Source organism: Mustela lutreola, chromosome 1 (genome assembly GCF_030435805.1).
Source record: "Mustela lutreola isolate mMusLut2 chromosome 1, mMusLut2.pri, whole genome shotgun sequence".
NCBI lineage: Eukaryota > Metazoa > Chordata > Mammalia > Carnivora > Mustelidae > Mustela > Mustela lutreola.
In genome coordinates, this window is record NC_081290.1 from 124,962,278 (window position 1) to 124,978,646 (window position 16,369).

The window sequence follows — 16,369 nt, forward strand, 5'->3', positions numbered from 1 at the left end:
CTTACATGAATACTATATGAAATTTTTTATTTTTATTTATTTTTTTTAAGGATTTATTTACTTACTTATTTGAGAGAGAGAGAGAGAGAGTGGAGCGAGAGGCAGAGGCAGAGGGAGAAGCAGACTCCCGACTGAGCAGAGAGCCCCATGTGGGGCATGATCCCAAGACCCTAGGATCATGACCTGAGCTGAAGGCAGATGCTTAACGAACTGAGCCACCCAGGCACCCCTACTGAAATTTTCATAAGTGTTATACATGTATTTTTTTTGCATTATATTTATTTTTATTTATTTTCTCTTCTCTCTCTCTGTTTTTAGAGCACAAGTGGTGAGGGTTGGGGCAGAGAGAGAATCCCAGACTCCACACACAGCGCTAAACCTGGGTGGGGCTCAATCTCACGACTCTGAGATCATGACCTGAACTGAAATTAAGAGTCTGAAGCTTAACTGTCTGAGTCAACCAGGCATCCTACATTATATTTATTTTTACCTTTCTATTTTTTCTTTTATTTTGTAGTTGCTTCTATTTAGCAATTGGATGAAGTAAAAGCAAAGGTATGACTAACATAATATACACCATTATTATTTTTATTTTTTACCATTGCTTTTTTATATTGCTACACCTCAAGTATCATTTTCAAAGCTAATTTTGAAAAAGTCAATATTTCAAATATTTGGAAATAGATGATGAACAACCATGAAAACATTTCCAAATTACTCAATTCCCAGAATGTCTTCAAAAGTTTTAAATAAATAACATAGTATAAGTACAGCAGAGGAACTGGGTCTACCCCCAAATCTCATTCCCCTCCCGCTTCCCTGTAACTAGCCTCTTTTCTAAAGTGGTGGTTTATCTTTCTAGTCCATATATCTGTGAATAATATATAGCCTGGTTTTATTTTCTTCTAGGAAATTCCTTCAGGATTATGTCTCAATATATTAATTTCTGTGTGTGTTTGCATGTGTATGTGTGTGCGCAGGCTCATTATCACTGAATATGTTGCCTTTCAGATCTTGTACTTTCCCAAGCATGAACATTATAGGCCTTTTTATATCTTTCTTCTTTAAGGTCTTTCATGAATAATTTGTAATTTCCTACATAAAGGTCTTGAATGTCTTTTTTTTGAAATGCTCTTCCTTATGCTCTTAACAGGATGGTCCTGATTTGGTCCTGATAATGTGAAGGACTCTCTTTTAAGAAAAATACGACAATGTTACAAATACAAATTGTCTACTGCCCATTACTCCTATCCCAAAGGAGCTCCTCAAGTGAAGGGACCCGAAACTTAAACTTCATTACTTCACAGTAAATCCGCCCCAACACCCTATGGTTTTTCTCTGTTATGGTGAGTGAGATTTTTGAAAATCTGCTTCAGTTTTTAAATGCTAGTGATTTTTATGGGGGGTTCCTGTGTAGTTCAGTCTGTTGAGTGACAGATTATTGGTTTCAGCTCAGGTCATGATCTCTGGGTCCTGAGATCCCGCCCTCTGTCAGGTTTGGCGGTTGGCAGAGAGTCTGCTTGAGATTCTTTCTCTCTGCTCTCCCTCTGCCTCCCCCCACAACAACTCTCTCTGTCAAATAAATAAATAAATCCTTTAAAAAATAAATAAAATGTTAGTGATTTTAAAAAAGAATTTTTTTCTTTCTTGAGAAAAAGAGAAAGCATTAGTAACAAGAAATAACATGTCACATTTCATGACAAACATGAAAAAGCAAAAAATATATTTAAAACTGGTGTAAAATATGATGCCAACTAACGCTAATCACCAGAACAAATATGAGGCCTGTGCATTCTAAAAGAAAAACATAAACATGAGCCTTTCTCAATGAAGTTCCAACATACATACAGATACATGTACTGTCACATTTTCTAAGCATGATTTACTCTGACCTTAAGAATATTAAGTCTTCTTGGACAGTTGGGTGGCTCAGTGGGTTAATCCTCTGCCTTCAGTTCAGGTCATGATCTCAGGGTCCTGGGATGCAGTCCCATGTCGGGCTGCCTGCTCAGTGCGAAGTCTGCTTCTCCCTCTCCCTCTGCCTTCCCCCCAACTCATGCCCTCTCACTCCTTCTCTCTCTCTCTCTCAAATAAATAAATAAAATCTTTTTTAAAAAAGAATATTTAGTCTTCATAGAGATCCATAGATGTTTGGCATTCATTATCATATTTCTTTATACTTAATACCAATTTTGATTCACTACTACTTTACTTTCAATAAAGGTTGATTTTATTTCAGATTATTGAACATTATCCATTTAATGTGTATGGTTGGTTGGTTTCTATTTAGGACACAGAAAAACTACTATGATTTTACACTAAATTTTTACATTTTTTAAAAAATAAGGTGATTCTAGATAATCACAAATGTATTTTGTTTGTACCTGGTGTTATTCTCAACATTAATTATTTTCCCAGAAGATAGTAGAGAGTTGGTAGACAAAAGAAGAAATTTTAAAACCTCCTAATCCTTTAAGAAGGGCGACTTTTACCTGAAGATACTGAATATACAACTTCTGCATTGTTTCCTTCGTCGAAATCCTTTGCAAACACAGTTGTAACCAACATATTTACTGGCTGACCTTCAAGAACCTGTCATTAAAACAAATGTCTTAAAAATTGGTCAGTGAAATTTTAGAAAGAAATACGAACCTTTAAGTGAAAGAACACATTGCTACTTAAGCACTTTTAAAAACTGTGTTAAGACCCACCTGTAACCCAAATGTCTGTCATATAAAAGTTATAAAAATGCAAATCCATGAAAAGAAACAATACTATAAATCTGAACAAATTTGGACAAATTCAATTTGAACAAATTATCTGCAGCATTTGAACTAATCTTGAGAAAAAATCAAATTGACTAATCATAGATTTTGGATATATTTTAAGAATTTCTAGCATCTTCTCATGTTTTAAAAGGTCAAAAATATGCTAAAGATAAATATAAGCCTGTATTTCAGGAAACACACCTGATACAGGTAACATACCTCAGTAGTTAACAGGAACTTTCATGGAATATTGAAATGTACATGGGGAGTTGAATTCCCAAGTATAGAGTCCTGCTACCCTACCATGGGATGTTTTAATGATGTAAGTGAAAATCAAAATGATACTCTAAAAATGCCTTGGTAGGATTTTCTTTAAATACAGCTTTGGAAGATAGTTTAAAGTTATGAACTGTTTCAGTCCTTTTTTGTGTTGTTCAATATGCATATCTGAGCACAATTTGAATGTCCAGTTCAGTTGGAGCAACAGCTGTTAAACAACAGCTGGGTTATACACATATAACCCACTCATTAAAAAAGTATAAATACCTCCAAGATATGTTTATTAATTATGTACATGAACAAATATTCTAATTTATTTTGTATACTATAAAACATAGAAAACATGGAAATGAAAAAGAGCAAATCATATAAATATAATTAGAAATTTCGGCAGGCGCTACCAAAGACCAAATTTTATAGTCTCTGGTTGCACATATTTCTACTTGAGAGCTACAGATGTTCCCCTATATTTAACTCACCAGCTTAGAGGCGTGTACCAGTTCCCTATAAGGAGCTCTGGCACCAAGAGATGCATGCAAATTAGTGGGAAAACAATCCACGTCTGAGCATTACTGATAGTGGGGCACCATTATGTTTCCGTACAAAGGAAAAACCACATTATCATACAACTGGAGGTGTGATCCCAAATTGCACATATAACCATTTTATTTTATTCTTTACTTAGGGGTCTTCTTCTTTCTTTCTTTCTTTTTTTTTTTTTTTTTTTTTTTGACATGTACACAATTTTTAGATCTTCTGGAGACTTATGCATTGCCACACCGAGACTGATTTGATAAATTCACACTTTTTACCACAAGATGGTGCTCCAAACAAACGACTAGGATTATTACAAAATCACTGCAAGACTACTTCACTCCACAAACCTTGACGTGCAGCTCCTCTCCAGGGAGACACTGTGGGAAATATGGCCTGTTATCATTGATATCAGTCACTGAGACATAAACCACCGTGGTGGTGTTCCGTGGCGGGGAGCCATGATCAGTCACTAGGACAGTCACCTGGTGGTGCACCTGAAACTCGTGATCCAATGCCACCCAACTAATAAATTCACCTAGGGAGCAGAGAGAACAAGAGGCTGTCACTAGGTACTAGAATGACCCCATCCCAGCTCACTCACAAAAAGGAAAACCAGGCATAAAACTCAGAGTAAATACATCATTTCTAAGTTGATGTACATTGGCAATTTGGCTCTACTGTTAAATTTTCTGAAGTTTCTCCTGAAAATGCCATCTCCAATTTGTCATTCTTTGTATTTCAAGCTGTCTGCCATCCACCATCTGAACTAAAAAATGAATTTATAAAAGTAAATGATAAAATACTTCATGGGAACTTAGTAATAATTTAGAAGATTTAAAATTATAGCAAATCCCTCTTCATATTGCCACACAGAATAATGGAAAGCACTTCAGCTCTGATATTGAAAGTTCAGGGTTTGGGTCCCAATTTCTCTACCTTAGACATGGAAGGACATCTCCCTAGCATACCTCCTAGGGCTATCGGAAACAAATACAATTCTAAATTTTAAAGTCTTTTGTAAGCTGTGCATTATTACAAATGTGACAGTTGTTATCATTACTTTAAAATAATGCCAAAATACCTTCCTGAAAATCAAATTCATTCTACAGGCAATGGTTTAGTTTTTATGGAAATAGTTCTTTGTTATGTCGCAAAACGTATGTGTTGCAATAGATAGTGACTTCCCACTATCCATTGCATTACCATGGATAGTAACTCAATGTTTTGCAAGCCTTATTTCCCATGTTTTTCCTCACTGTTTTCTAGAAACTTCCATCATGGTTCAGCCATGGAGACTCAGCCATAAAATCATAGCTGCCTCTACCTGATGCCAAGGACCACTGGAGGCCACACGGTCTCTCTAGACAGCCTAGCTCCTGCTGCAGAGTGCCACCAGCCATTACTTCCCTCACTATTTATGGAAATATCTATTTGTGAGAAAGTCAATATGAAGTAACTTCCAGCTAACATTACCATTTCTAAGATTGGTTTTGCCCTCTTCATCCAAATGAAATGACAAGTGTGTAGAACAAAACAAAGAGTGAAATCAGAAGCCAAAGAAAGAAAATTCATATTTGGGTAAATTGCTAAATTGTTGAGGTGAAATGTGCTATATTTACTATGTCCATCTACTTAAAAACTACATTTATATAAATCACATATCCAACAACTGCATTTTTAAAGCTCCAAACTGTACTTCTCCTCTGAAAACCCTAAACCCTGAATAGCAAGCAGATTTTTACCTGATGAACCAACTCTGATTGGCAAGCCACAGTTAGAAAGTCAGTGAAGAAAAGACTTCAACGCTCAGCCTGGACCTGGGCATGGGGGACGCCGCCGTAGGCTTCCAGGAGAGCTAGTCCCAGACACCATGCCAACTGCTGAGCATCAGGATGTAGAAATGTGGAAGACAGGCAGGACTGCCATGCTCTGAAGAGTGCCCTCGACCCCTGTGTGGTCACCCTGTACCCAGCCCTGGAGAATGGGAATCGTTTGTGAGAATGTAGTCTTGCAAGCCCCTTCACAGACTTTAACTCTTTCCCCCTCAGAGAAAAACAGGGAGCATGTCAAGAATTATCTCTTCTATTCACGGTAAGGAAACTGAGCTCTGAGGTTCAGCTACTTGCTTCGTGCCATATGACAATTCTAGGAAAGGACACCTGGTCTTCTGAGGCTGGGCACTGTACTAATTGTAGGAGACAGAAAATCATGGGGGAAACGAACTGTATACTTTAACTTTTTTTTTTTTTTTTTAAAGTCCCAAGTGGAAATAGAAGACCTACAAAACTACCTAGCATCTGGAAAGCACAAGAAAACAAATCATCCCGCACTGCTATGCAGTTTGTGCCCTGCAGAGGGCTTCCCAGCCTGGGAGTGAATGGGAGCTGAACACTTCGCAGCCTTCCTGGCCAGTCACGTACTCTGGTGTAAAGCTCCATCTGCTGGAGGAGGGGGCACCTGTTCTAATTCGCACAGCAGGCCCTTTATGAGAGAAAAGGCTTGAAGTTCATCAGTACTGGATTCAAATTCTGTCCCACTATGGGGCAGGGGGTACCAATCACATTCTACAGATGGCCTCCTCTTATTTCCTTCCAGCTCCATAACCTCCATAACCTCTCTCTCAAAGAGAGCCCCAGGTTATGTTCTTTGAACTCTCTGAGTCTCAAGTTTCTTCAGCTATACAGTTGCTGTATGAACATATTTCATTTGGAGGTGGTTGCAGAATTAAAATCCTTGTAAATTTCTGCACTATAAATTTTAAAATGCAATATAATTTTAATATTTAAACTCATAATGAAGACTTGGAGAAAAAATTCAGTGGAAATATTTGCCGTTTTCACTATGGTTGCCTTATCAGAATGAGAATGGAGAAAGACATCAATAGAGTGATTTTGCAATTATAACTAATGGATTTTTTTCTAGCTTTACATTGATGACATTTATAGTTTATAAAACATTATTTGGGTTTTTTTTAAAAAAAAAAAAACATCTATAAGTAAAGTAGAATGGTCGGGGGGATAATCAGACTCTGCACAGGGATTTCTCCAGTCCAATTCTGATTGTAGCTCTAATTGAGAATAATAACCGTATATTGGCAATATGCCAGTGTGAGGCAAGAGAAGTGTGAACCATTACAGGTAAAATTCTATTCAATTTTGTCTTCCATTTTAAAATCACAATTCTTTAATTGAATAAGGTATCTACTAGAAACTAATTTTAAACCACATGTTTGTAATGTTATCACGAAAAGACTTGAGTTTAGTTCATTTCGACTTTAAAGGAGTAAGTGGAAGCTACAAAATGCTACCTGTTTTAGGATTCATCTTGAAGAATTTTCCATCAGACAAAAGGAAATATGACAGCTGTCCATTCTTTCCCGAGTCTCTGTCAATTGCTGTAATTTTGCCTATTACCCCTTGGGGAACAGGACTCTCCTCGACTTTCAAAAACAACACATCATGCAAGAAGGTAGGGGAATTGTCATTCTCATCCAGGACATGAACAATTACTGAAGTGCTCACATTTTGCGACAATCTGTCCTCCGGGATCCAGGCAAACACTCTAAAATTATATGTCTGTGCGGATTCATAGTCAAGCTGTCGCCGCAAATAAATCCAACCTGTGTCAGGGCGGATGCCGAACACAGAGGAGTCTGTGCTGGGCTCCAGCGCGTACCAGAGGCGCGACATTGTGCACTGTGGGCCAAGCGGGAAAGCCTGTATTTGCAGGATCTGGGTCATCAGTGAGAGAGACTCGCTGACTTCCACTTGGTAGACCAAGTTTTCGAACGTCAAGGATGGGCTTTGCTCCTGTTCCTCAATCACGACTGTCAGCACTAGCAGGGATGCCCGAGGAGGGATGCCCAGGTCCTGGGCCAGCAGAGCGAGCGTGCACTTCTGGGGCACTGGACTTCGCAGACTCTCATTGAGGTACACCGCCCCCAGCCCAGCGTCGATGGCAAAGATGCTTGGAGTCTGGCTTGCAATCGTGTATCTGATGAATCCGTTCTGCCCACTGTCTTTGTCTTGTGCACGGGCGAGGTACAAGGCTGTGCCGGGCAATGTGGTCCGAGGTATTTTAACGGCATCAGAGGCTTTGGGAAATACCGGGTGGTTGTCATTGACATCAATTACAGTTATGTTGACCTCTGTACTGCTGTAGGCCGGGGAGCTGCCAATCTGAGCCTGCACTGTCAGCACAACCACAGGCTGTGTTTCATGATCCAGAGGCTTCTGGGTTCGAATGACACCCAGCCATGGGTGAATAGAGAACTTTCTGTCCAGATCACCAGAGGAGATTCTGTAAAAAATTGGCTCTGAGGAATCTAAAAAAAAAAGAGTGGGAAGGAAAAGAAAAAAACAAAACAGAAAGAAAAAGTGATCACCTTATACACTTACTGGAATGCACCTACTGGAAACACTGAAAACTTAAAAGCATTAATATGTGCATATATATATATATATATTTGTGTATATATATACATATATACTCCAGATATATGCTACATCCATGGAAAACACAATGCAATGACATAACCTCCTCAGCACTCCAAAATCTACGAAAGGTGGACACCATGGTCAAGATGTATTAGCAGACAAAGGTAATGCCCAATGGACAAGGAGCAAGGCACAGGTTTCACTTTCTTCCTTTCAATCATTCTGCATTAAGTAAAAGGGAAAGATATTCAGAAAATAATTTGGATGCCTGTTTTACATATTTGGGGAAGCCGAGTTAAGGTTATGCTTGCTGCTTCTCAATGATATCTACCTACGAATGGCAAATACCCCCCACAAAGTTTAAGAGAAGGAAAAGAGGACAGAGAAGAAGTGGACTGAGAGCAGAACAAGATCTTTGGACAAATAATTCATTTCTAGGAATCTACCCTGCTGAGAAACCCTCATAAATCGTATATGAATATTTGCTTGAGTATTATTTGGACTACAAAAAAATGGGTATAAATCATTCGAATTAATAGCAAATGGAAAATGTTTCAAGAAAATATCTTTATATCTAAGTCAAAATACTATGCAAACTTTTTTTTTAATGAAACAGAATGATGTCCAGTTACTTGGAAAACTGTCCTCAATATATAAATAAAGTGGACGGTAAAGGAAAGTTTTAAAATGACAAATATAGCAGGATGTATTTTCTTTCTTTTTTTTAGTTTCTTTTTAAATTTAATTTTCTTTTTTTGTAGCATTCCAAAATTCATTGTTTATGCACCTCACCCAGTGCTCCATGCAATATGTGCCCTCCTTAATACCCACCACCAGACTTACCCACCCCCCCACCCTTCTCCCCTTTTCACAAAAAATTTTTAAAGTGTGGGGTGCCTGAGTGGCTCAGTCAATTAAGGATCTGTCTTCGGCTCAGGTCATGATCCCAGGGTCCTGAGATCGAGTCCCACGTCAGGTTCCCTGCTCTGTGGGGAGTCTCTGCTTCTTCCTCTCCCTCTTTCGCATGCTCTGCTCATTCTCTCTGTCTCAAGTAAATAAGTAAAATCTTTAAAAAAAAGAAGATTTAAAATTTTTTTAAATGTGTGTGTATGCACATTTGTGTGTTTGGAGGAGTAGGTTATAGATGTATACTTTCTACATTATAATCATTCTCTATTTTAAACTTTTCAAAAGTATCTATTACTTTTTTGATTAGGAAAAATTGTAGGATAGAAATAATGTTGAAAGTACAGAGAGTGAGCCACAGATCATGTGGTCTCCATTCTTTCTGCATGGAGAAAGGAAAAGATTTAGTCATGATTACACAACTTAAGAAAAACACAGGCAGTGTTCCAATAATGGATTTTAACAAGGCACAAGAAGTAAATACTTACTCAAGGACTCTTTCGCTTTCACTGTTCCCACAGGACTGTCTTCAGGTACATCTTCATAAACTGAGAAAGTATACTTAGGCCTTTCAAATTCAGCGGGTGCCAGAGTTGTCTGAAGAATGTGTATAGTGATGTCAGCATTAATGACAGATGTGAGCCCACCACCATCACGAGCACAGACCATCAACAAAAGTGTAGTTGATTCCAAATGACTAAGAGTTGACGTTAAGTAAATAATTCCTGGGTAGGAGAGAAAAAGAATTGAAAAACAGAGAACATGCAGTAAACACTGAAGAGCAACAGTCACCCTGGGTCTGCTAACCCCACTGTGAGGGTGAATTTTATGTCAGCTTGACTGGGCCACAGGGTGCCTAAACTTCTGGTCAAACATTATGCTGCATGTTTCTGTGATTGTGTTTTGGATGAGATTAATATTTAAACATGTAGACTAATTCAAGCAGATTGTCCTCCCTGATGTGGATGGGGCTCCATAAACCAGTTGAAGGCCTAAATACAACAGAAAGACTGATACTTCCCTGACAAATGGCAATTTCCCATGCCTGATTCCCTTCAAAATGAGACATTAGTTGTTTTTTTTTTTTTTTCCTGCTTTCAAAATTATAATGAAACATCAGCTCTTCCTAAATCTTGAGATTACAATCATCAGACTGGAACTTCACTATTGATTTTCCTGGATCTCCATTTGACCAACTCACTTGTAGATCTTGGGACTTGATTGCCTCCATAATCACATGAGCTAATTCCTTATAATAAATCTCTTTACATCTACCTCTATCTATCTTCTTATTATCTCTCTCTCTCTCTTATTGGTTTCATTACTAGAGAACCCTAATGCATCTACTTTCCAATCCAAGAGCTTGAGCATATTTGCAAAATTATGGTCCAAATTCCACCAAGTAAGTAATATTTCCCCAGAGCTTAAATATTAGAGATACTGAAAGTATATCAGTTCAGCAGTAAACATAAATTGTGTTTCCTTTGTTAGGTTGTAACAACCATATTACCAGCCCAGGGTGATGGGATGGCCGAATATACACCATAATCCAAATTAATCTCAGCTAATGGAGGATTTTAGGGTGATCACAATCTGAGCAGGGATCAGGATCTTAAATCTACAGAATGAAACTAAAATGTCATCCTCTGAGTTATTTGACACCTGACCTGAACTAGATGGTGTAGGACAGCCCTCCATCTTTGTTGATGAGAAGATATAATGTTGATGGCTGTGGGTAAGAAAACTTTAATCAGTGTTAAAACCATGGTACAGGGTGGTGTGGGAGGGCTGGGTGTCTCAGTCTGTTAAGCCACTGACTTCAGCCCAGATCATGATCTTGGGGTCCTGGGATTGAGCCCCAAATTGGGCTCCCTGTTCAATGGGGAGTCTGCTTCTCTCTCTCCCCTTCTGCCCCTCCCCTGCTCACTAGGTTCTCTCTCTTTCTCTCTCTAAATAAATAAATAATCTTAAAAAGGAAAAAACTGCTAAAACTATGGGGACAAGAGTGGCAAGTTAGGCTTCTGTACATAGGGTGGGTGAGAAGAGAAGGTATGAATGGTTAAGTTGGGGAAGGATCCAGTAATGCTGAGAAAACCAACTATTTAATATTATGAACACCACCCTTTCATGTGCTAATCTGAAAACATGAAAACAGATATAACATAGCCAATTTCAAAAATGAATGTGTTAGTTTTTTTAATGAGAAAGAAAAAACCACGCAAACTTATCACATGAATTTCCTTACAAATAAATGTAGCTGAACTTTGTGGGATCTATCATAATACAGTTGGGCTGTAACTATAAGCTGAATGAAGGAATACAGCAATTTTTGTCAGTTTATGAGAAGCTAGCCAAAACATCTGAATTGTTGGCTTTCTAGCCACAAAAAAGAGGATAGCCATTCAATTTCTTTTTTTATGTCAAATCTGTCCTCTTCCAGCACTAATCCCTTATTTCTATTTCTATTAGGAATGTAATGAAACATGTTTTACTTCTCTTTGGCATAACACACCATCAGTAACTGAGGTCAAATATCTTGTCCAGCCTGCCCTGGGCAGAGTGTCCCCATTTTCTGTAGCCGTTCCTTATCTAACATTATTTTAAGTCCTTTCGTTCATGGTTCATTTCTCCTGAACACGCTCCAAGTTTGATCAGTGAACACATGGTTCCAGCTACAATGGGACTATTACAAAAAAAGAGTACCAGGTGTAGCAGCCTTATTAAAATTTGGGTTCATACTGATTTGGTGATCCACCAAGCACTCAATGATTATCACAGAAATTTCTATGTCAGATTGTTACCATCTGTTATTGATGAACTTTAAAATTTCTTTATTATTAAAGTCTATGCTTGGTTAAAAAAACAATTCAAATAATGCAAAAGTGTCTGCCTCCAGAAATAAATGAAAAGACCCTTTACCCCTAGTCATCCCTGCTCTCCGGGTATATATTCTTCTAGAGTTGACTCAGTTCCAATTATAGAGAATTTTTTAAAATTTCTCTTATGCACCTCACCCAGTGCTCTATGCAATATGTGCCGTCCTTAATATCCACCACCAGACTCACCCATTTTCCACTCTTGATAATTATGACAATGAAAAGGTTAATGTCTGCCTCAACCATGAGACTGATGCATTGCCCACTGCACTAAGGAGGCACCTTGTCTGCCTCCACTAGACCACAATTTGGTCTTTCCGACTTCAGAGGTCTCCTTCTGAACCGTTTTTCATACTTGTATTATAATAATCTTCCTAAAATCCAAGTCTAGACATGTCGGTACCTCACCAGGGTTTCGGGGTGAAGTTCAAATGCCTTTTCTATCATTGACCAAGTCGTTGGTAAGTGAGCCCTTTTCACTTCCATAGCCTATCTCTGTACAGTCCTTTTTGTTCCAGACACAGTGAACTATTTATGAATTCCAGGACAGACCTTACTCTTTTCCATTTAGATTGCTTGTACTCCTTTCCTAGAACAACTTCTTCATGTTCTCTGACTTCTGGTCACATTTTGAAGCACAGCTCAAGACTTTCCTGGTGCAGGTGACCTTCATATACCCTCCACTTTGTTTTAGATCCACCTTCTGTGATCCCACAGTGGCCTGTGTGCACATGCTTATCATACATTTAACAGGTATGTTAATTAAAGTTTTGATCTCTCTTATTTATTCATGTATTCCTTAATCTACTTAATGATTTATAAATAAAATCAAAAGACAACATTTTGAAAATATATAAACAATAATTTAGTATCCTAATGATAAGAGATGTGGCAGGAAGTACTGAGACATGATCTGGAACTAAACAGACTCATGAACTGTCTGCAGGAGGGAGGGACAGTGACGGCAAGGACTAGAGAAATAGACCCCCACCCCAGAAAGTCTGCCTGGGGAGGATGAATCCCCATAATATTTGGCTTTGAAAGCCAGAGGAGCTGACTTTCAGGGGTTCTTATAACCAGTAGAACTTAAAACCTGGAATTTTAAAAAATTAGAAGACTGGGATCTGGGAAGGTGGGAGGGTGAGGGGAAACTGAGTTCCCACCCTTAAAGAGACAGCATTAGAAAAAAATTGAATGGTTCAATCCATTGTGGTAGATTAATATGATAGAATATTAATGTGGCATCTAAAAAGAATGAATATACATGTTTTCATCTAGAAAGACTTTACATGCTACATTTTATATGGGAAAAATACAGAAAAATATGTAAAGTATAATCATAAACACTAACATACTTTATTTGTATCCTACACCATCCCCCCACATGCACACACAGAAAAATATGCATCCTGGAAAACATGGAAGGATCTGAACAGCAATCAAGAGAGATCATCTCCTATAGGTTGAGATCATGGGACAGTTAATTTTCTATCTCTTATATTCCTATAGTTCTAACGAGCATATGTGCTATGGACTGAATTTCATCTCTTAAATATCCTTATGTTGCAGTCTTAACCCCCAGTATGGCTGCCCTTGGAGGAAGTAATTAAGGTTAAATGGAATCATAGGGGTGGAGCCCTGATCTTATAGGATTAGCATCTTCAGAAGAGGAGACATCAGAGAGCTCACCCCCTCTCTACCATGTGAAAATAGAGAGACGGTAACTGTCCACAAGCCAGGAAGAGCTCTTACCAGGAATTGAATTGGCCAGACTTTGATCTCAGACTTGTGGCTTCCAGAACTATGAGAAATAAATTTCTGTTATTAAGCCACCCAGTCTGTGGTATTTTGTTAGAGCAGCCTGAACGGACTAAGACCACATGTTAATTTGCAATTAGAAATATATATAGATAGATAGATATAGATATAGATATAGATATAGATATAGATATAGATAGATATCCAGAAAAAGAAGATATGTTTGTTACAAAAATATATATACTACCTTCCTATATAGGAAATGGATATAATTGTGAAGATTGAGACTGGACTTAAATATGTGTGTCTTGAAAAACAACTGCCCAAAACTCTTCTCTAAACATGGGATTTTTATATAAAAAGTTTCAAGGATATTTATCAATAGAAATTTTAGAACCATCAAATGAATATATGTAGGAGACCTGTGTTTAAGTCAATAAATTGCTGAAATTAAGTTATATCATGCTTTATAGAAATTATCTATATAAAGCAGTTTGAACATGTGATTCCCAAGATACAAACAAAAATAATGTTATAGGGGTGCCCGGGTGGCTCAGTGGGGTAAGTCTCTACCTTCGACTCAGGTCCTGATCTCAGGGTCCTGGATCAAGCCCTGCATCAGGCTCTCTGCTCAGCAGGGAGCCTGCTTTCCTCTTCTCTCTGCCTGCCTTCCTGCCTACTTGTGATCTCTCTGTCAAATAAATAAAGAAAATCTTTTTAAAAATGTTATAAATACTCAAACTACTAGCAAAATGTACCACAATAACATAAATTGTGAAATCTAATAAAATAAATATCTGTACTATGGTCACACTGCTATTTAAAAGCATATTATCTCTGGTGAGAATCATCTAGTATTTTATAACCCCCACCACCAGATGAAAGATGAGCAACCAGAAGTTGTCTCCATCCTTATGGTCCTTGATTCCTACAATCTACTGGCTACATGATGCTCCTTGATTGGTCTTAGATTCCTTCCTTTGGTTATATCCTTGTTTGCTGACTTTTTGTCAGCCTTTCCTAACAACTCCTTGCATTTCACCAGTGATCTGCCCTCCTTAGGTGTCTAAGATTTCTCTACTAAGTCCTAGGGCTCTTTAGGGTTTTGAAAGATATCCTGTGGCCACTTGCATCAGAATCACCTGGGCTACTTCTAAAAACAAACATTTCAGGCTCTTAGATATTCTGATCTGTACTCCCCTCACTCATATCCCCTTCTTTAACCCTCAATTTGTATCCCAGAGTCAAGAGTCTCTCATGTTTTGTCTCCCTCTCTGATTTCTTCCCATTTAGTTTTCTCTCCCTTCCCTATGATTCTCTGCCCTCTTTCTTATATTTCACATATGAGTGAAACCATATGATACTTGTCTTTCTCTGAATGACTTTATTTCATTTAACATAATACCCTCCAGTTCCATCCATGTTGATGCAAATGGTAGGTATTCATCCTTTCTGATAGCTGGGTAATAATCCCTTGTATATATAAACCACATCTTTATTCGTTCATTTGTTGATGGACATCTTGGCTCTTTTCACAGTCTGGCTATTGTGGATATTGCTTCTATGAATATTAGGGTGCAGATGCCTCTTTTTTTCACTATGTCTGTTTCTTTGAGGTAAATATCCAGTAATACAATTGCTGGGTCATAGGGTAGCTCTAGTTTTAATTTCTTGTGGAACCTCCATACTGTTTTCCAGAGTGGCTGCACCAGCTTGTATTCCCACCAACAGTGTAGGAGGGTTCCCTTTTCTCCACATCCTCACCAACATTTGTTGTTTCCTGTTTTGTTAATTTTTGCCATTCTAACTGATACAGGTGGTATCTCATTGTGGCTTTCATTTGTATTTCCCTGATGACCAATGACATGGAATATTTATTCATGTGTCTGTTGCCCATTTGTATGTCTTCTTTGGTGAAGTGTCTGTTCATGTCTTCTGCCCATTTCTTGACTGGATTATTATTTTTTGTGGGGGTGTTGAGCTTAATAAGTTCTTTATAGCTCTTGGATACCCACCCTTTATGTGATATGTCATTTGTAAATATCTTCTCCCAGGTTTCCTCTTAGTTTTGTTGACCCCCTTCTCTTTTTGTGCAGAAGCTTTTTATTTTGACAAAGTCTCAATAGTTCATAGGATGTGTCTTGCAAGTAGTTGTTGTGGTCAAGATCAAAGAGGTTACTACCTGAGTTCTCCTCTAGGATTTTAATGGATTTATTACTCACATTTAAGTCCTTCTGAATCCATTATTTTTTTAATAAACTGAGGTGTCTATTAAAAATTGAGGGACAAGGGCTGCCTGGTGGTGTAGTCAGTTAAGCATCTGACTCTTGGTTTTTGCTCAGATCATGATTTCAGAGTCATGGGATCAAGCTCTGAGTCATGCTCTGCCTGGATTCTGCTTGAAACTCTCCCTTGATTCTGTTTTGATTCTGCTTGAAACTCTCTCCCTCTCCTTCTGCCCCTCCCCACCACTTACATGCTTTCTCTCACTCTCAAATAAATATTTTTTTTAAAAGTGGAGGGGCCAGAAAATGTTATATATAGCTCTATAATATATGTTTCTTATAAATGTGCATATTTATATATGTAATAAATGTGAAGATGGTCAATAAAATGAATAGCTCTCCCTGCTTATATATTTGTCAGTTTAGAATTTATGGATTTATATTTTCATATTTTAAGGTACAGTGATTACTTGGCTCTCATTTTTTTTCATGACACTTGCACATTATCATTATCCACCAGTGCAGGGGACAAACTTTAACTTTAGAAAAATAGAAGTTGATTCATTTACTGGTTGTTCATGAGC

The 16,369-nt window shown here is 38.0% G+C and overlaps 1 protein-coding gene across 1 annotated transcript in view; it reads right to left on the minus strand.

Moving 5' to 3' along the window:
- Window positions 1–16,369, minus strand: part of DCHS2 (dachsous cadherin-related 2) — a 256,474-nt gene that overhangs the window by 89,452 nt on the left and 150,653 nt on the right. Inside the window, exons 4-7 of the mRNA XM_059163725.1 lie at window positions 9,415–9,651; window positions 6,892–7,908; window positions 3,932–4,119; window positions 2,493–2,592 (exon numbers count right to left, since the gene is read on the minus strand). Coding sequence (XP_059019708.1) covers window positions 2,493–2,592; window positions 3,932–4,119; window positions 6,892–7,908; window positions 9,415–9,651 — 1,542 coding nt within the window. The remainder of the gene's footprint in view (window positions 1–2,492; window positions 2,593–3,931; window positions 4,120–6,891; window positions 7,909–9,414; window positions 9,652–16,369) is intronic.